General features: G+C 47.7%; 1 protein-coding gene across 2 annotated transcripts; it reads right to left on the bottom strand.

Moving 5' to 3' along the window:
• Window positions 1–1,239: 1,239 nt before the first annotated feature.
• Window positions 1,240–20,010, bottom strand: RILPL2 (Rab interacting lysosomal protein like 2). 2 transcript variants are annotated; one of them, XM_047698467.1, is made up of 4 exons: window positions 19,486–20,010; window positions 11,837–11,988; window positions 5,588–5,701; window positions 1,240–1,785 (listed from the first exon to the last, which is right to left on the bottom strand). In XM_047698467.1, the coding sequence occupies exons 1-4, from the start codon at window positions 19,813–19,815 to the stop codon at window positions 1,755–1,757; spliced, it is 627 nt and encodes a 208-aa protein (XP_047554423.1). In that variant the 5' UTR covers window positions 19,816–20,010; the 3' UTR covers window positions 1,240–1,754. The 2 variants fall into 2 exon arrangements, with proteins under 2 accessions (XP_047554423.1, XP_047554424.1); XM_047698468.1 differs by lacking the exons at window positions 1,240–1,785; window positions 5,588–5,701 and adding an exon at window positions 11,178–11,628.
• Window positions 20,011–20,339: the final 329 nt, after the last annotated feature.

Here is a 20,339-nt window from a genome sequence, read left to right as displayed (position 1 = left end):
TGATCTGTGCTGGTACCAGACTGTTCTGATCACTGTAGCTTGGTGGTCTATCTTGAAACCTAGGATTGTGATACCGCCAGCTTTGTTCTTCTTTCTCAAGATGGTCTGGTTATTTGGCGGGGATGAGGGGGCTTGGCTGGCGCAGTCAATTGAGCATCCGACTCTTGGTTTCAGCTCAGGTCGTGATCACCGGGTTGCGGGATCAAGCCCCATGTCAAGATCTATACTCGATGCAGAGTCTGCTTAAGATTCTCTCTCTCCCTCTCCCTTTGTCCCTCCCCACCATGCTCACTCTTTCTCTCTCCCTCTCTAAAATAAATAAATCAATCTTTAAAAAAAAGATGCTTTGGTTAGTTGGGAACTTTTGTCAAAAAAAATAAAATAATAATAATAATAGGGGCACCTGGGTGGCTCAGTCGGTTAAGCACCTGACTCTTGATTTCGACTCAGGTCATGATCTCAGGGTTGTGGGATCGAGCCCCACATTCAAGCTCCATCCTCAGTGGGGAGTCTGCTTGGGATTTCCTCCCTCTCCCTCTGCCCCTACCCCTGCTCATCCTTTCTTTCTCAAATACATAAATAAATCTTTTTTTTTTTTTAAAGATTTTTATTTATTTATTTATTTGACAGAGAGAGAGATCACAAGTAGACGGAGAGGCAGGCAGAGAGAGAGAGAGAGAGAGAGAGAGGGAAGCAGGCTTCCCGCCGAGCAGAGAGCCCGACGCGGGACTTGATCCCAGGACCCTGAGATCATGACCCGAGCTGAAGGCAGTGGCTCAACCCACTGAGCCACCCAGGCGCCCCCATAAATAAATCTTTAAAAAATAATAATAAGGGATGCCTGGGTGGCTCAGTTAGTTAAGCATCTGCTTTCAGCTCAGGTCATGATTCCAGGGTCCTGGGATCAAGCCCCGCTTCCGGCTCTTTGATCAGTGGGGAGTCTGCTTCCCCCTCTGCCTGCCCCTCCCCCTGCTTGTGATTTCATTGTCTCTCTCTCTGTCAAATAAATAAAATATTTAATAATAATAATAATAATAATTTGCAGCTTTTTTTCCCCTCTCATAGCAACACAAAATCCTGGTGCATCACACAGAGTCACTGAAATAAATATACACCAGCATATAAATGTGCAAAATACACACACCCAGTTCACAGATTTGGAAACCGAGACTCTGAAAGGTTAAAGCACCTTATACAAGGTCACATAACTCCAGACACCACTCTAAAACACTCAGAGACAAAGTATAAAAGTCATTTCACTTTAATACAAAATCATGTAAAGAAATGTTAGCAAAATCGAATGTTCACTAAGTATCCGTGAAATCATCCCTGGAATGCTGATACCATTTTTTCCTGGATTCTCTCCTCCTCATTCCCTTTGGGCTCAGGAAATTTGCTGCTGCTAAAGACCCAGGTCATCTGTGAGACCAGACAAGCAGAATGCACATCTGCACGCCAGAGGCCCCTCCCAGCAGCTGGTGTGCAGCAGGAAGTGGGCCTCGTTTTGCTTTCCTTCTGCTGTCTTGATTTCTTTGTGCCGCTTCCCCGGCCCTAGCCAAGCCTTCAGGGGAGTCCAGCTCTATGGCCTGGGGAAAAAATGATCACGAGAGAGCCTCACCTCCTTCCTCCTTGGTGGCTTTCAAGGAAAACAGGTGAGCAAGTGCAGTGAGTATGCGTGGCACTGAGAGATGAGTTTGGAAGTCTTGGTGCATCGCCTTCTTGAGTCCAAGAACCTCACAATCGTGCCTTTCGGTCTACATCTGCTTCCCCGATCGGAAAGAGAACCTGGGTGTAGAGAGAGAAGGGTACAGACAGAATGAAGCAGGGAGCGCAGAACCCTGCAGAATCGGGGACAGGCTCTTGTAGGCCACTGACTCAAACACTTGCTCAGGGCTCAGGGACGGGGCAGGCACTGTTCTGGGGGTTTCCATCTACCAGCTCATTTCACACTCATAACTCCTCAATGAAGTCAGTGCCCTCAATATCCCTATTTTATAGATTAGCAAACTGAGGTCCTTCAAGGTTCAGTAACAGGCCCAGGGTCAGACAGTAAGTTGCGGAACCAGGAGTTGGACCCAGAGTCCACTTATGCACGGGGCTATGTGGGAAAATTGTATCTGAGCCTTTTTTTTTTTTTTCTTTCTTAATTTCAGGAGGTTTTATTGTGGAGGAAGCATCCACATTACCTACAATTATAAAACAGATCTTCGCAGTGAATAAAGATCGGCATGTAAATTCTTGGAGAAAACCTAGATATCCCCCGAGACCTGATTACCAAACGTTCAGTGTTTCTCCCTGTCCTATGCAAAGTTTTGAAAAGGAAGAAATCTCTCTGGGGTTGATCACAAAGTTCAGTCTGCAGCTGTGAGAAAGACCCAGAGCTGGCTGGAGGGTTGGAAAGCCAGTGACGGGGAAAGGGGCTGTTGCTTCTTGTCGGAGGCAAAGCCCCCGAGCACTGAGCGAGGTTAGCACCTCTGCCCACAATGGCTGGGGCGGGCCTTGGACTAGTGTTGGGATCCAGGCATCAGGGCTCAGCTGTCCTCCCCTCAGCCTGTACATATCCCCCCCACCCGCCTGTTCCCTGTCTCAGGAAGTGACATCACCCCCGCCTCGTCATTCATGCCAGGACCCGGGGAGTTGTTCTCAGCTCCTCCCCCCATCTGCTATATGTTAGTCATCCTGCCCCAAATATGTTCCTAATCCCGACACTCCTCATCTCCTGCACTGCCACCCACCCAGTCCAAGTCACCACGATGAGCACTATGGCCCTCCTGCAGCCCCCTGCAATCTACTCAGATGACAGCCAGAATGACCGTGTTGCTCTACAGAGCTGACTAAGTCATTTCTCACCTCACACCCCTCCGTGGCTCCCCACTGCCCTCAGGATAAAGCCCAAAACCCTTCTTAGCACGACCTACTTCCTCAGAAAGCCATTCATTCATTCATTCATCCTATTTTAGCTATTCATTCATTCATTCATTCAATCAATAAGCTCGTCTGCCCATGAAATTGTGGCCTCATGCTCATTAGACACATGACCTCAGGCTAACATGTGCACAGAACAAACAGCTTATTTTTGCTGTATCAGGCTCAAGCTCTAAGGGGCCCTCAGGGGTGGGGGCAGTGTACGGATGCCCCGGCTCCCTCCCCACCAGGCCTGGTCTTACTAGTTGCTGTGTCTCTCTGCTGACCACCACCTGCCCTTTCCCTCATAGGTCCCGCACTCCCGTTGCCATGCTGGGCTGCTTCTCTATCCCTTGCTGGTTCCCTTAACCCTGCTCACATCTGTAAGCTGTCCCTTCTTTAAAGCTTTTCAGTCACTCCCTTTAAGTGTGCTATTTGTTTCTTGCCAGGACTCTGGCAAGAGCCCCTCCCACACCCCCCATCGCTCACCCACATTAAGTGCCTGCCCCCCACAGGCATTTTTTGTTAGAGATTTTATTCATTTATTTGAGAGAGAAAGAGCATGAGAGGAGAGAGGTCAGTGGAAGTAGCAGACTCCCTGCCGAGCAACGAGCCCGCCACGGACTCGATCCTGATCCCGGGACTCCAGGATCACGACCTGAGCCGGAGGCAGCCGCTTAACCAGCTGAGCCACCCAGGCGGCCCTCCCATAGGCATTTAAAAAAAATATTTTATTTATTTATTTGACAGAGAGAACACAAGCAGGGGGAGCGGCAGGCAGAGGGAGAGGGAGAAGCAGGGCTCCGCTGTCTCAGGATGCTGGATCCTCAGCCGAAGGCAGGCACTTAAACACTGAGGCACCCAGCACACCCTCCAACCCGTCCCACCCCCCAGGCATTTGAGGTTCCTGACCGAGGTGCTTCTCAGTTCTGTCCGAGGAGTCAGTGGTACTTGTCACCAGGACAGACATTCCCAGAGCGGCCAAGGCAAATGGGCTGTTTGCTTCATGGAGCAAGAGGGAAAGGCGCACCTCATTGTACTGACTCTTGTCGGCTGAGCAGGCGTGTCTCAAAGTGTAAGCCAAGGGTTCTCTACATCAGAGTTACCCAGGAAATTTGTCAGAAATCCAGATTTCTGGGCTTCATCCTGGATTTGACTTCTGAGAATCTGAATTTTATTTTATCTTATTTTATTTTTTTAAAGATTTTGTTTATTTATTTGACAGAGAAAGAGATCACAAGTAGGCAGAGAGAGAGAGGAGGAAGCAGGCTCCCTTCCAAGCAGAGAGCCTGATGCGGGGCTCAAGCCCAGGACCCTGAGGTCATGACCTGAGCCAAAGGCAGAGGCTTAACCCACTGAGCCACCCAGGTGCCCAAGAATCTGAATTTTATTTTTATTTTAATTTCTTTTTAAGATTTTATTTATTTCTTTGACAGACAGAGATCACAAGTAGGCAGAGAGGCAGGCGGTGGGGGAGCAGGTTCCCCACGGAACAGAAAGCCCGATGTGGGGCTCGATCCCAGGGTCCTGGGCTGAGCTGAAGGCAGAGGCTTTAACCCCTGAGACACCTAGGCGCCCTGAGAATCTGAATTTTAAACAAGACCCACATTCTGGGCACCTGGGTGGTTCAGTGGGTTAAAGCCTCTGCCTTCAGCTCAGGTCACGATCCCAGGGTCCTGGGATCGAGCCCCACATCGGGCTTTCTGCTCTGTGGGGAGCCTGCTTCCTCCTCTCTCTCTCTCTGCCTGCCTCTCTGCCTACTTGTGATCTCCGTCTGTCAGATAAATTAAAAAATTTAAAAAAAAAAGACCCCACATTCTATGGTTTGAGCCTTAGCACCCGAAGAAATGAGGGATTAACAAGGGAGCATAAACACGAAGGACGTATTCAAAGGAAATCACGTTATGTGTCCCAACGATGGGAGACACAGGGTCCCCTAAAGTTGGAAGTAAGAGCGGGTCAGTCCCTTAGTCAATTAAGGTTCTGCCTTCAGCAGGACTCATGATCCCGGAGTCCTGGGATCAAGCCCCGCATTGGGCTACCCGCATAGCCTCCTCTCTCTCCCTCTGCCCTTCCCCCCACTTGTGCTGTTTCTCTCTTTTTCAAATAAATAAATAAAATCTTAAAAAAAATAAAAGTTGGAGGTAAGAGAGGTAATGAATCAGCACCGCTGCCCCCTTTTTAAGTAATCTCCACACTCAACATGGGTCTCTAACTCATGACCCCAAGATCAAGAGTCACGTGTTCCTCCAACTGAGCCAAGCCCCCATGAATCCCCCTTAAACTCTAATAATTCTTGTTGTTTTTGTAGTATTATTCTATCACAGGGAGGCAGTAGTGTAGAATCTGGACTTCTCGGGTTCAAATCCTGACTTTACTCTTTACCATCTGGGTGACCTCCGGCAAATTACTTTGCCCCCTAGTATCTGTTTCTCCACCTGTAGAATGGAGATGTGGCCGCTCCTACGTCCCAGGGTCACCGTGAAGAGTCTATGAATTAATATAGGTCAAGTGCTTAGATTACTGCCTCACAGATCTCACGATAGTCCATCCCCGAATTTTCCTATCAGCCGTAGCACCACCAACCAGGACGTCCCCACCCGGGGTAGCTGACCAGCCTCCTCGGGCCTCCACTCCTTCTCACGGCAGTGAGTTAGTGGCAATGGAGCAGCAAGTAACTCACAGCTTCCTTATGATTGTCTTCTCCTCCTTGTTACTGCTGGCCTTGCTGGTCCTGGCGACAAGGGCGTCTTTTTCTCTTCTTCCTCCTGGGCCTTCTCTTGGTGGAATCAGACCACTGGGGAAAAGGGGGATGAATAAAAGGATTGTTTTATTGCAGACCTGTCTGTGCAGCTCTGAAAGTAAAGGGTCTTAATAATAATAATAATTATATTAGTATCACTGAAAGTTAGCATCAGAGAGATTCTGCTTCTTCCCATGTTGATACCTCTTCTTTCTTTCTCTTGTCTAAATGCATTGGCTAGTACTTCAAGCTTCTCCACTTTCTAGGAATATGGCCACATATCAATTCTCTACCTTAAGCCTTGATTTTTCTCATCAATAACATGAGGATACTAAGAGGGACATCTGGATGGCTCAGTCAGTTAAGTGTCTGCCTTTAACTCAGGTCATGATCTTGGGGTCCTGGGATCGAGCACCACCTTGGGCTCCTGGCTGAGGAGTCTGCTTCTGCCTCTCCCTCTGCCCCTCCCCTCCCACTTGTGCTCTCTCTCTCTCAAATAAATAAATAAAATCCTTTTAAAATTAAACAAATAAATTAAGTAAAATAAAAGCTATAGTAAGTCAGATGGTAACAAGAGTTAAATTTGTATTGATTGATAAGCTATTGAGGTCAGCTGACTTAAAGATGACCAGAGTATTCCCCCGGACTTGATGTGCAGAAGCTGGAAGAAAGCTGTTCTCTCTCATCTGTCCAGCTGGGACTGCCGGCAGCCACGTTTCCTAAGATTCCTAGAAGGTGTGTCTATAACACAAGACAACGAGGCCAACACGGAGAAGCAAGGAGGAAAGAAAGAGGGCCTAGCTGCAGGTTTTTTTGTTTATTTCTGCAAGCAGTCACACGATCCCTCCCAGCTATGTGGGTTAATAAATTCCCTTTGGTACTTGAGCTAGTTTGAATTGGATTTCTGTCACTTGCAACCAAAAGAAGGCTGACCACAACGCAATGTAGCAGTGTACGAAAGACTTCATACATTGCTTGTTAACTGCACTTAGGTCTCTTGCTGTGGCATCTACTGGTTCATTTATACCTGTGGTGTTTCCCCTTCCTACAGACCGGATCGGGTCTCCCAGAACCCATGTATTAAAGCCCCAAGCCCCAATGTAATGGTATTTAGAGATGGGGCCTTTGGGAGACAATTAAGTTTGGATGAGGTCAAGAGGGTGGGGGCCCCATGGTTGGATTAGAGCCCTTGTAAGAGGACATGTCTGAGGGCTTCCTCTCTTCGGTGTGTGCAAGAAGCCACAAAGAGGGGCACCTGGGTGGCTCAGTGGGTTAAAGCCTCTCTGCCTTCGGCTCAGGTCATGATCTCAGGGTCCTGGGATCAAGCCCCGCATTGGGCTCCCTGCTCACTGGGGAGCCTGCTTCCCTTCCTCTCTCTCTGCCTGCCTCTCTGCCTACTTGTGATCTCTGTCAAGTAAATAAATAAAATCTTAAAAAAAAAAAAAAAGAGTTTGAGACAGCAGGCTCCATCCTTCTCTCTCCTTTGCAAAGAGGGAGCTCTTATTATTTAATATTATTATTTACAATTTATTATAGTATTAATGCATCATTAATTTATTATTAATAACTCCTCTTTTCTATTATCTACTGTTACATAAACCCTAAGCCACAGTGATTTTTTTTTAATTTTTTTAATTTTTTTTCAGCATAACAGTATTCATTATTTTTGCACCACACCCAGTGCTCCATGCAATCCGTGCCCTCTACAATACCCACCACCTGGTGCCCCCAACCTCCCACCCCCCACCCCTTCAAAATTCTCAGATCGTTTTTCAGAGTCCATAGTCTCTCATGGTTCACCTCCCCTTCCAATTTCCCTCAACTCCCTTCTCCTCTCCATCTCCCCTTGTCCTCCATGCTATTTGTTATGCTCCACAAATAAGTGAAACCATATGATAATTGACTCTCTCTGCTTGACTTATTTCACTCAGCATAATCTCTTCCAGTCCCGTCCATGTTGCTACAAAACTTGGGGATTCATCCTTTCTTTCTTTTTTTTTTTTTTTTTTTTTTTTACAGCTTTATAAACCTGTATTTTTATCCCCAGGGGTACAGGTCTGCGAATCGCCAGGTTTACACACTTCACAGCACTCACCATAGCACATACCCTCCCCGATATCCATAACCCCACCCCCTCTCCCAACCCCCTCCCCCCATCAACCCTCAGTTTGTTTTGTGAGATTAAGAGTCACTTATGGTTTGTCTCCCTCCCAATCCCATCTTGTTTCATTTACTCTTCTCCTACCCCCTCGACCCCCCATGTTGCATCTCCTCTCCCTCATATCAGGGAGATCATATGATAGTTGTCTTTCTCCGATTGACTTATTTCGCTAAGCATGATACCCTCTAGTTCCATCCACGTCGTCGCAAATGGCAAGATTTCATTTCTTTTGATGGCTGCATAGTATTCCATTGTGTATATATACCACATCTTCTTTATCCATTCGTCTGTAGATGGACATCTAGGTTCTTTCCATAGTTTGGCTATCGTAGACATTGCTGCTATAAACATTCGGGTGCACGTGCCCCTTCGGATCACTACGTTTGTATCTTTAGGGTAAATACCCAGCAGTGCAATTGCTGGGTCATAGGGTAGTTCTATTTTCAACATTTTGAGGAACCTCCATGCTGTTTTCCAGAGTGGTTGCACCAGCTTGCATTCCCACCAACAGTGTAGGAGGGTTCCCCTTTCTCCGCATCCTCGCCAGCATCTGTCATTTCCTGACTTGTTAATTTGGCGGAGAAGTAGCAGGCTGAGACTACTTCGGGTAGCGGGAGATCAGCTAAATAGCTTATCTAAAGATTGCAAACACCTACAAATCCAACGGGAGATTGAAGAGAAGAAGAACAGCAATTCCAGAAACAGAAAATCAACCACAGTGATTTTAAACAAGGAAGATCTATGACTTCCCATGGTGACTCCATTTCTTATGGTTGGCTTGGTGGGTCACCTGGAGGCTGGGCACAGCTGGGACCGTCTGCTGGGGCACCTCTGTTCTTTGTGTGATGTCTCCATGGTCCTACCTTGAGCTTGCTCACAGTACTGTGATCTCAAGCATTCCACGAGGACCAAAATGAAAGCTGCAACAGACCTCCCCTAACCTCAGAAGCCAAACAGCATTGCTTCCACAACATTCCATTGGTCAAAGCAAGTCACCGGGCTGCCCAGACTCATGAAGAAAGAAAAATAAGACTCTACCTCTTGAGGGGGTAGAAAAGGCTCACTGCAGAAGGCATGCAGGATGGGAAAAACTATGGCCATCTTCGGAAGCAGGCTACCACGTCCGCCCCAAGGAAAAACCACCACTGGTATGACCTTGGACCTCGAAACTGATGCAGTTGCTAGGAGACTACCTCAGCTGACATGCTGGTTTTTCCAGAATACAGGACCCAAGTGAGTAAACAGAATCCTGCCATCAGCTGTCCTCTACCAGGTGGGAAGTACATGGCTGCTGCTCTCCGGGAATTCAAAACTGGAAAGAAAGCATGTCGCTCTATTCGCTACCAAGCTGCTCAAACCCCATTTCAGCCGATCCTGTCCTTAACTACCTGTGTCTGAAGCACTTATTCGATGAGAGGAAGACAGGTCTTTCCATTAACATGGTTCCAACCTCAGCAGAAGGAAGGCGATTAAATTCCTGTTGGCAGAACTCAGCCCTTTCGGATTTGGCTTGCTAGAATATTTTTACTATACCGCTCCTCCTTCAGGGATCCTACGTTGAATGGATTTATTTATTTTTTCAATATTTTATTTATTTATTTGAGAGACAGAGACAGAGAGAGAGAGCCTGAGTCGGGGGGGGGGGGAGGGGCAGAGGGAGAGGCCGACGTCCGGCTGAGCAGGGAGCCCGACCTGAGGCTCCCGAGATCACGACCTGAGTGAAGGCAGATGCTTCACTGACTGAGCCCCCCGCACAGGGTGCCCCTGAGTCAGCGTATTTCTTCCTTCTAAACTTTCAGAGTCCAAACATGGCATGATAACTAAATGCACAGGCTCTGATATCAGGCTGTCTGAGGTCACATCTCACCATTGCCACCATCAGCTATGGGACTTCAGGCAGGTGACCTGATCTTCATGAACCATAGAACACCTTGGAGATGACATCACCTTAGCTCACCTTGCTGTGAGCACTAGCGGAAATGATGCTTGCAATCCACTGGGCAGAGCGCCTGGCATGCAGGGTGCGGGGACAAACATTAGCTGGCCCCGAGTTTTTATTCTCCTGGGCTTTCCTTCTTCTGTCTCTAAGGGAATCTGCTTTGTTTAACTCAACGGTTTCCCAGAATTATTCGACCACATAGCCCCCTTTCTTTTTCTTTCCTTCTTTCCTTCCGAGTCCCCTTTTCAAGAAGCACTTACATGAAAGGAAACATTTTGGGGAACAGGGTGCAAATGGATACAGCAAAGTGCAAACCCAATAGGTCAACAGCTTCCTATTTCCTGTCTTGCTGGTGCTACAACCTATTCCCTACACTTGTTATTGTGATTTTTTTTTTAGGATTTTATTTTGTTTTATTTTTTTAAGATTTTATTTATTTATTTGACAGACAGAGATCACAAGTAAGCAGAAGCAGGCAGAGAGAGAGGGGGAAACAGGGTCCCTGCTGAGCAGAGAGCCCTATGTGGGGCTCGATCCCAGGACCCTGAGATCATGACCTGAGCTGAAGGCAGACACTTAACTAAGGAGTCACCCAAGGGCTCCTTCCCCCATTTTTTAAAAAGTAGGCTCCACACCCAATGAGGGGGCTTGAATTCAGGACCCCGAGATCAAGACTTGCATGCTCTATCAACAGAGCCAGCCAGGTGCCCCTCACGTTTGACCTTTTAAAACACTAAATCGGGGGCACCTGGGTGGCCCAGTCGGTAGAGCTTCTGACTTGTAATCTCAGGGTAGTAAGTTCAAGCCCCACACTGGGCATGGAGCTTCCTTAAAAAAAAAAAATAAATAAACAAAAAATAAACACAAACAAAGCAAGCAGCAAACCAGATCTTGTCATTTCCTTGATTAAAACTTTCCAGTGACTCCTCACTACCCTTACAATAAAAGTAGAATCCTTCCCGGGGCTCACTAGGCACACCTCTCTCATTGTCTACCTGTGCTCCAGCTTCCACCATGCTGGGTCTCTCAAAATGGAACGGTGGTTCCCCGCTCAGGGTCTTAGGGCTTCTCACTCCTCTCTTGCCCTACTGATCTTTCGATGGTCCGCTGCTTCTTGTCATTCGCCTCACAGGAATCTTCACTGACTACCCCGTGTAAAACAGGCTCCTCCTAAAGCCTCTGCCTTCGGCTTAGGTCATGATCCCAGGGTCCTGGGATCGAGCTCCGCATCGGGCTCTCTGCTCATCGGGGAGCCTGCTTCCTCCTCTCTCTCTGCCTGCCTCTGCCTACTTGTGATCTCTGTCTGTCAAATAAATAAATAAATAAAATCTTAAAAAAAATAAAAATAAAAATAAAACAGGCCCCTCCTCCAGCCCCCAGCCCTTTGCTGCCATATGTCACCTTGGTTTTTTTGTTTTGTTTAGAAGAGGAGAGAGACAGAAAAAGAGGAGGGGGGAGGGGCAGAAGGAGAGGGAGAGAGAGCATCTCCAGCAGGCTGCACACCAGCAAGGAGTGTGACACAGGGCCTGCTCCCACAACCCCGAGATGATGACTTGAGCCAGAATGAGATGATGACCGGATGCCAAACCGACTGCGGCCCCCCAGGCGCCCCGTCACCTTGGTTTCCAGTCTTCGGAGCACTTACCACCACTACCCTGCATGTCCATCTCAGACTTCCTTGTCACTTGCCTGTCTTCCCCCTAGACTAGCACGGACTGCCTCTGTTTCGTTCACTGCTACAGCCCGGGGCCAGCAACAGGGCCTGGCACCAATCAGGTCTCCATAAACTGGCCACGCGAACGGAGGGACAAAGAGCGTGTCAAGGAGCTGCGGGCAGGGCCGGCCCGGAGGTGCGGGGTGCCCGGGGCAGCCCAGCCCCACCTCTTTTTTTTTTTTTTTTAAGATTTTATTTATTTGACAGAGATCACAAGTAGACAGAGAGGCAGGCAGAGAGAGAGAGAGAGGGAAGCAGGCTCCCTGCTGAGCAGAGAGCCCCATGCGGGACTCGATCCCAGGACCCTGAGATCATGACCTGAGCCGAAGGCAGCGGCTTAACCCACTGAGCCACCCAGGCGCCCCCCAGCCCCACCTCTTATAGCACTGCAGCTCCTCCTGCACCACCAGCAGCTGGGACTTGAGCTTGTTGCGCTCCTGGAGCACATCCCGCAGCTCCTGGAGAGTGAAGCGGGGTCGGTTGGGGTCTGTCAGGTCAACCACCATTTTGTCTGGTCCCAGGTCTACCTGTAAGGAAAGACGTTGGCGAATGGTAAAGAAGCAAGAGTTCTAAGTACCATTTTCCAAAGAGAAGAACCAGGGCTCCTTGGGGGAATGGCCGATGCCAGGGCTGGACCAGGGAAACCGCGAGATGAACCTGGAATGTTCCCTGGTGTAAGGGATGGAGGCGTGTCAGAACGACAGTCTAAAGGAGCTCCCACCGGCCAGACTGAGAACAAGCTGAGTATCGGAATGAATAATCACAATGACCCTTCGAATAAAAAGAGAATTCAGGAGTTCATACTTAAAATTTAAAAATTTAAATTAGTTAATTAATGGGAATGTGAGGGTTAATTTTTTGTCTCTGCTTGGCTGGGCTAAAGACTGCCCAGCTAGCTGGTTAAACATTATTTCATGGTGTGTCTATGAAGGTGTTTCTGGAAGACATGAGCATTTGGACCGATGCACCGAGAAGAGCAGATGGCTCTCCCTGCTGGGTGGGCGGGTATCATCCAATCCACTGAGGGCCTGAATAGAACAAAAGGAGGAATGAGGGTAAATTCTGAGCTCTTGTCTGTTGATGTGGAACATCCTCCTTCTCGGGCCCTCAGACTTTGACACTCCTGGACCTTGGGCTTTTGGTCCCAGGCTGGGACTTACACTGCTGGCCCCCCGCCCCAGTTAAGACTTCTTGGTTCTCTAGCTTGCAGACTGAAGGCTGTCTCAGCCTCCATACGTGTATGAACCAAGGCCTCAAATATCTCTCCTCTTCCTATGGATAGCTGTATCCACTATTGGTTCTGTTTCTCTGGAGAACTCTGACTACAACAGGGAAAGAAGAGGGGAATCTGTGCTTTACAGCAGAAGACCAATTAATGCATGTAGAAGATGAGAGGGTGGCATAATCATCCTTTTGGGGTGCCTGGCTAGCTCAGTTCGTAGCTTGGAGTTGTGGGTTTAAGCCCCATGTTCGGTGTAGAGTTGACTTAAAAATAAAATCTTTATCAGGAAAAAAAGTTGTTTTTTAACCAACTTTGTAATGATTGATTCAGGGAAAACTAATGAATGGATCTAAAAACTTTTAGGTAAAAGCCTGTCGGGGAACAGAATATTTTCCAGTTTTGAAGTATTTTCCCGCAAGTATTTATGAATTACAAAGAGGAATAAAGGCCCCTATACAGTGCAGAAATCTCGCAGACACCACATTAACCAAGGGCTACAAGTTGACATCACCAGTAATGATCAACGAAGACAAGTGCCTCCTGATAGTAAGGGCTATGACACAGCATCACTTCAGGGCTGTTCCTGCTAAACACGTATCACTTGGATCCACCCATGACACCTCAGAACAAACCCAAATCGAAGGACGCTCTACCAACCAATCCATAATCTTCAAAAATGTCAAGGTCGTAAAGAGACAAGGAAAGCTGAGGAACTCCTCCTCAGGTGACTGAAGAGAAGTGTCAACCAAAGGTACGGTGTAACCTGGGACTGGGTCCTGCCCTAGAAAAAGCATGCCGTAAAGGACATTATTGTGCATTTAATAGGGGTAATATATTAGGTCTTTGTATCCTGTCACTTTTTCCCTCTAAGTTCAGTCATTTACTTGTGGCTATGCAATAGTATGTCTTATGGGAAACTCACTGAACTATTCAGGATAAAGGACCCTAATTTTTTTTGCTTGTTTGTTTAAAGATTTTATTTGTTTATCTGACAGAGAGAGAGAGAGCACAAGCCGGGGAATGGCAGGCAGAAGGAGAAACGGGCTCCTGGCTAAGCAAGGAGCCAGATGTGGGGCTCGATCTCAGGACCCTCAGATCATGAGCCAAAGGCAGATGCTCAACCAACTGAGCCACCCAGGTGCCCCGGACCCTAATCATTTACTAATCCTGCAACTTACATAATGTCTGTTCAGATCATTGAGGAAAACTAGTAGTGAAAATATAATATAGACACATACTGTTTCTGTATATGCATACATACATACCCGTATATGTGTTTTGTGTGCATTTATATACACTTTGGTGTGTATCTTCTAAGACATACTACACACTACACACACACAAAACTGAAGACAACACCTGAATCCCGGTGAAAGGTGTACAGGTGTTCATTGTGCTTTTCCTGCAACTCTCCCATGGGCTTGAAATGTTTTCTAACTAAAACTTAAGCAACTGTTTGAAAACAACCTACATGTCCACGAACAGTAGCCCAGTTAAGGAAAAACTAAGGCAGAACCACACCAGAATGTTGTGCAGCTGACAGAGAGAATAAGGCACAGTATAAAGAGATAGTAGTAACGGTGAGCACATTCCTGCTATCAGACTGACCGGGATCAGGGTGTTTGAACACTCCTGGGCTCCGGCACTGATTGCGGGAGGCGTGGGACTCCTTGGCCTCCGTGAAGTGTAATTTAACATTACATGTTATCTGAATTTCAGATGCTGCTTCCCTTTGATCCAGTGCCTCCATTTCCTCAAGGCACTCTCCCTCAGGAACCAAATGGTTTCAGTGTTTCATGTGCTAAGAGTAAATGGTCAGAACATAAACATCTTTTGATGGGAGACTGGTTAAAGCAGAGAATCGTAACCTTTTTTGTGCCACGGACCCTTTTGGCAGCCTGGGAAAGCCCACGCGGCCCTCCTTCAAACAATGTGTTAAAAATGTATAAAATGAAAGGCACAGAATTATAAGGAGACCAACTAAGAAGACATAACACTCATCAAAATCTTTTAAAAACAAATTCATGACTAATATACCTGCCTCTTTATTAAGTAAAGTGAGCTAGACGCAGGTCTGGTGAAATACTGAACAAAAACGAAACTTTGAGATGTGAACGACACCGTAATGGGACATGAAAATATCTGTGATTTCCATCGGTGATCGTCACAGGCATTGCTAATATTACTGTAGTTTGTTGTCTATATTCACAGGTGAAGAAAGTGACACATTTCAGCTGGAAGTTAATGAAATGAAAATATAATTTTTTTCCCATGCAAGGGCATGGACCTCTTGGATTAGAATCAATGATTCCCTTGGGCATCCAAGAACTTCAGATTAAGAACCCTCAGCTGAACAATTGATAATACCATCCAGTGGAAGTTTTCCTCATTAAAAGACGAGGAAGCTCTTTCTGTCCTGCTTTAATTCACCTTTCGTGGTATGTTAAGTGAAAATACACAAAAGGCAGAAATGGGTATATGTTATCATACCATTTGTGTAAAAAGTGGAGACATATTTTCATATCTGCTTCTATTTCCATGAAGTATCTCTGGAAGGATACATAAGAAACTGATCATTTGGGGCGCCCGGGTGGCTCAGTGGGTTAAGCCGCTGCCTTCGGCTCAGGTCATGATCTCGGGTCCTGGGATAGAGCCCCGCATCGGGCTCTCTGCTCAGCAGGGAGCCTGCTTCCTCCTCTCTCTCTGCCTGCCTCTCTGCCTGCTTGTGATCTCTCTCTGTCAAATAAATAAATAAAATCTTTAAAAAAAAAAAAAAAGAAAGAAACTGATCATTTACATTTTTTCCAGGGAGAGCGAGTGGGCAGCTGGGGGTGGAAAGAGGTGGGGAGGTCGATTTTTCAAGGCAAATGCCTTTGCACCTTTTGAATTTGGAACTTAAATTTTTTTTAAAAAGAGGGGCACCTGGGTGGCTCAGTCGGTTGGGTGTCTGCCTTCGGCTCAGGTCATAATCCCTGGGTCCTGGGATGGAGCCCTGCATTGGGCTCCCTGCTCAGCGGGAAGTCTGCTCTCTGCCCTCTCCCTCTGCCCCTTCCCCTGACTCATGCTGTCTCTCTCTCCCTCTCTCTCTCAAATAAATAAATTTTAAAATCTTTAATTTTTTTTTCTTTTTTCTTTTTTTTTTTTTTAAGGAAGGAAAAGGACGCCTGAGTGGCTCAAGTCAGTTAGGCATCCAACTCTTGTTCTCGGTTCAGGTCATGATCTCAGGGTCATGAGACGGAGCCCCAGTTGGGCTCCGTGGTCAGCGTGGAGTCTGCCTGGGATTCTCTCTCTCCCTCTGCCCCTCTGCCCACTCATGACCCCTCTTTCTCTCTCAAAATAGATAAATAAATAAAATCTTAAAAAAGAAAGGAAACAAAAATACTTCACACCCATTCGAGTGGCTACTGTATTTTTTATTTATATATATACATATATATTTTAAAGATTTTATTTATTTATTTGACAGAGAGAGATCACAAGTAGACAGAGAGGCAGGCAGAGAGAGAGAGAGGGAAGCAGGCTCCCTGCTGAGCAGAGAGCCCGATGCGGGCCTCGATCCCAGGACCCTGAGATCATGACCTGAGCCGAAGGCAGCGGCTTAACCCACTGAGCCACCCAGGCGCCCTCGAGTGGCTACTGTAAACAGACAAAACAGAATAGAACGAATGGTGGTAGGGAGGTAGGAAAGTTGGAATTCTTGGGTACTGCTGGCGGGGATGTAAAATGGTACACTTACTATGGAAAGCCACATGGAAGAGCCTTAACAAATTAAAAATAGAATTATCCTAGGATCCAGCAATTCCACTTCTTTTTTTTTTTTTAAAGATTTTATTTATTTATTTGACAGAGAGAAATCACAAGTAGGCAGAGAGGCAGGCAGAGAGAGAGGAGGAAGCAGGCTCCCCGCCAAGTGGAAAGCCCGATGTGGGGCTTGAACCCAGGACCTGGGATCATGACCTGAGCCGAAGGCAGCGGCTTAACCCACTGAGCCACCCAGGCGCCCCCAGCAATTCCACTTCTAACTACACACCCCAAAGCATTGAAAGCAGGGACTTGACGAGATCTGTATACACCCATTTTTTTTTTTTAAAGACTTATTTATTTTTTGGGAGAGAGAAAAAGAGCATGTGCTTGCAAGCAGGGGGAGGGCCAGAGGGAGAGAGAGAGAATCCTCAAGCAAACTCTCTACTGAGTAGGGAGCACAACTCAGGCCTGGATGCCAGAACCCAAGATCGTGACTTGAGCCCAAGTCGAGTTGGATGCTGAACAGACTTGAGCCACCTGGGAACCCCAGTATACAGCCATGTTCACGGCCGCATTACTCACACTAACCAAAAGGCGGAAGCAACCCAGGTGTCCATTGACAGGTGAATGGATAAACCAAGATCCACACAATGGAATACCATCCAGCCCCTAAAAGGAAGGAAATTCTGATACACACCACAATGTGGATGAACCCTGAAGACATTATGTTAAATGAAATAAGCCAGTGACAGAAGGGCAAATACCATATAATTCTACTTATATGAAGCGCCTGGATGAGTCAAGTTCACAGAGATAGAACATGGACGGGGGCGGGGGAGTACAGAGCTGGTGTTTACTGGGGATGGGGTTTTGGTTTTGCAAGATGAAAAGAATTCGGGCAGGAATGGAGAGGGATGGTTGCACAACCAGGTGAGTGTACTTAATGACACTTAAGTGTGCACTTAAAAATGGCTGGGGTGGTAAATTTTATGTGTATTTTACCGCAATTAAAAATAACTTAAAAATTAAAAAACCCCGAAAAAAACCAGTAAGTGTATTTTTACAAACTGCCTAGTGGTGCTAAACAAATTCATTCTCTCTGCTCCTTCCCCCCACCCCTGTTCCTAACACTGCGGTTTGGGAGGAAAATGCCATCTCACTGCAGGCTTATAAAGCCTGTCCGCTGTGCCCCACACAGGAAATCACCCAGGTCCAGAGCACGCGGTACACGGTCTGTGGTGCGGGTCCCTCTATATCCTCATTCCTGGGCTTGGAGGTGGCAGGGATGAGCTCAGAACGTGAGCAGAGCCGTCCTGAGCAAGTCACTTAACTTCTCCCGAGTCTCAAAAGCCAGGCTACGCATCACAATACTTAACTATCTCTTATGATGGACAGTAAAGTAGAAATTTATACAAGCACAGTCGTCACGGGGACAAACGAACCTAGAATAACTACCAGGGAAGTGACCAGAAACCTTCACTCTTTTCCCTGCGAATGTCAGCAACCCCATTGCTCTTGCCCTTTCTTGGAACGCTTCTCAGTTTGTGATCTTGTACTGCAGTTCTGGAGGCAGGGTACCTTACTTCTCCCATTAGACGGGAGCTCTGGGAGGGCAGAGTCCCCGTCTAATTTACCTCTGCGGCCCCAGGGTCCAGCACGGTGCAATCATTCATCAAATGTCATTCCAACAAACAAGGTCGAATGTCTGTACACCGTGTGCAGTGGTGAAGACTGGCATCTCTGAGTTCACCTGTACCTCTTACTTGCAGTAATCCTCTGGTAAATTACTTAACTGTCCTATTCCTCCGTTTCTGTAAAACGGGTATACTGATAGTAAGAGGACTAAATGAGATAGTCCACTTAGAACAGCTTTTTTTTTTTTTTAAGTATGGCTGGAGAGCCATTAGTAATTCATATTGATTTAATCAATTGTAACAAGAATTTAAAATAGAATAGGCAAGTAAAGGGATGCCTGGGTGGCTCAGTCGGTTAAACGTCTGCTTTCAGCTCAGGTCATGATCCCAGGGTCCTGGGATGGAGCCCCAGGTCTGGCTCCCTGCTCAGCGGGGAGCCTGCTTCTCCCTCTGCCTGCTGCTCCCCGCTGCTTGTGTGCTCATGCACACACACTCTCTCTCTAACAAACAAATAAGTAAAACCTTAAAAAAAAAAAAGAAGAGGCAAGTGTGATTGTGCATCATATTTAATAAGGGTGAGTTAAGATCAATTGTTTCTTAAAACTTTTGTTTCATCAATATTGGAAAGTGATATAACAGGTAATTTTGTCAAATGGAGGCATAACATACATGTTCTAACCTTGAGATTATCACCTGATGATTTTTTAAAAAATATCTCTTCACTTCCTTGTTTTTTGTTTTAATTAGTTATTTGCCAAAACCAAGAGTCTTGCACTTAATGGACTGAGCCACCCAGGCGCTTCTTGATGATTTTCAACATAGGTACACACCCATATACGCTCCCTATGAACCCCCCCCTCCCAACTGGGGCTACCATCAATGTCTTCTATAAATAGAGATAATTTTGCCTGTTCTTGAATTTTGCATAAATATATAGTAGGCTCCCTTTTGTGCCTGGATCCTGTGCCTTAGTGTAATGTCTGTGAGAGTCACGCACACGCTTGTGTGTGTTAGCAGTCCGGTCTTTTTCACTGCTGCGTAGTACTCCACTGTGGGATCACACTATTTTAAAATCCATTCTTCGGTTGCACTTGTTCTAGTTTGGCACAATTCTGAATAAAGGTGCTCAGAACATTCTTACGGCCATCTTTTGGTGGTCCTGCTGAATCAAAAACTCCTGGGGCCAGAGCCCAGAAATCTGTGCTTTAACCAACACTCCTGGTGGTTTCTGGGCAGAGAGCCTCGGCGCTAGGTCAAGTCAAAAAGGCCCGAAGCCCCTGATTCAGAGCAAACTCAGCACAGGGCCCAGCACCTAGCAAGCGCTCGATAAATGTAACTGTGAGAACCTTTTCATCTGAGAACTGGACGCTCCCCTCCCACGCAGCCCAGGCTGCTCCCGCAGGGCCCTGCCTGCCTGCACTCACCTCCCGGCCGACCGCCGAGCCCTCTGTCCGCAGCCCCTCCACCTCCTTCCTGAGGTTGTCCCTCTCCATCCTCAGCTCCTCCACCGTCAGGTTACCCTCATTCACCAGCGTCTCCAGCATCTCCAGGACGCGGACGATCTTGAACTGCAGCTGTGTCACCCGGGGGTCGCTGCCCAGGGCCATCAGCTCGCGGCCCATCACGTAGGAGATGTCATACACGTCCTCGGCAGTCAGCTGGAAGGGGCTCTTGCCCAAAGCCCCCTCGGGCCCAGCCTCGTCCCCTTCCCCCTCCTCTTCTTCCTCCTCCTCTCGCAAAGGGGGTTCCTCCATGGCCACCCAGACCCCCGCGGCCACAGGAGCTGCTTTCTCAGAAACCCCAAACTTCTAACTTCCTCCCGGCGCAGAAAACTTTCCGCGGGGCTGAGACCCTGCCTGCCCCGGGCTGGGGGATGGCCCAGGAGCGGCCAATCAGCGCAGCCGAGGGGTGGGCCCGGGGCAGAAAGGCCGCGCTCCCGGGCTTCCAGGCCCAGCCGCAGGGTGCACCCGCCCTGCTGAGGACATTGCAGGGGGCCGGCCCCCAGGATGTGGCTTGGGGCACGAGAAGACAACAGAAAGGGAGGACAGCCGAGAAGAGGAACGGAGAGATTAAGGGGTGACCGCGATTGTCCCCGGGTGGGAGGTGTTGCCAACCGGGTGGGGGAGGGGCGGCCGCCTGAGCCCCGCCCTTGGTGACAGCCGCCGCCGCCGCCGGGTTTCCACGGAGACGGGGGCGGAGTTTCCACCGCGAGTCTGGGAAAGAGGGTAAAAAGCACACACTTTTTCCTTTCTATGCTCAAGCTTTTCAGCCATAGAAT

This window comes from Lutra lutra, chromosome 12 (assembly GCF_902655055.1).
Source record: "Lutra lutra chromosome 12, mLutLut1.2, whole genome shotgun sequence".
NCBI classification, from domain to species: domain Eukaryota; kingdom Metazoa; phylum Chordata; class Mammalia; order Carnivora; family Mustelidae; genus Lutra; species Lutra lutra.
This window is presented reverse-complemented; position numbering and strand designations above follow the sequence as displayed.

Bases quoted from the DNA above. Each gene is read 5' to 3' on its own strand.
- RILPL2 (XM_047698467.1), bottom strand. From the start codon at position 19,815: ATGGAGGAACCCCCTTTGCGAGAGGAGGAGGAAGAAGAGGAGGGGGAA. The intron at 11,989-19,485 runs GTGAGTGCAGGC...CTTTCCTTACAG, and splicing joins GCTCGGCGGTCGGCCGGGAG to GTAGACCTGGGACCAGACAA. The intron at 1,786-5,587 runs GTGAGTTACTTG...CTCTACACCCAG, and splicing joins AAGACAATCATAAGGAAGCT to GTTCTCTTTCCGATCGGGGA.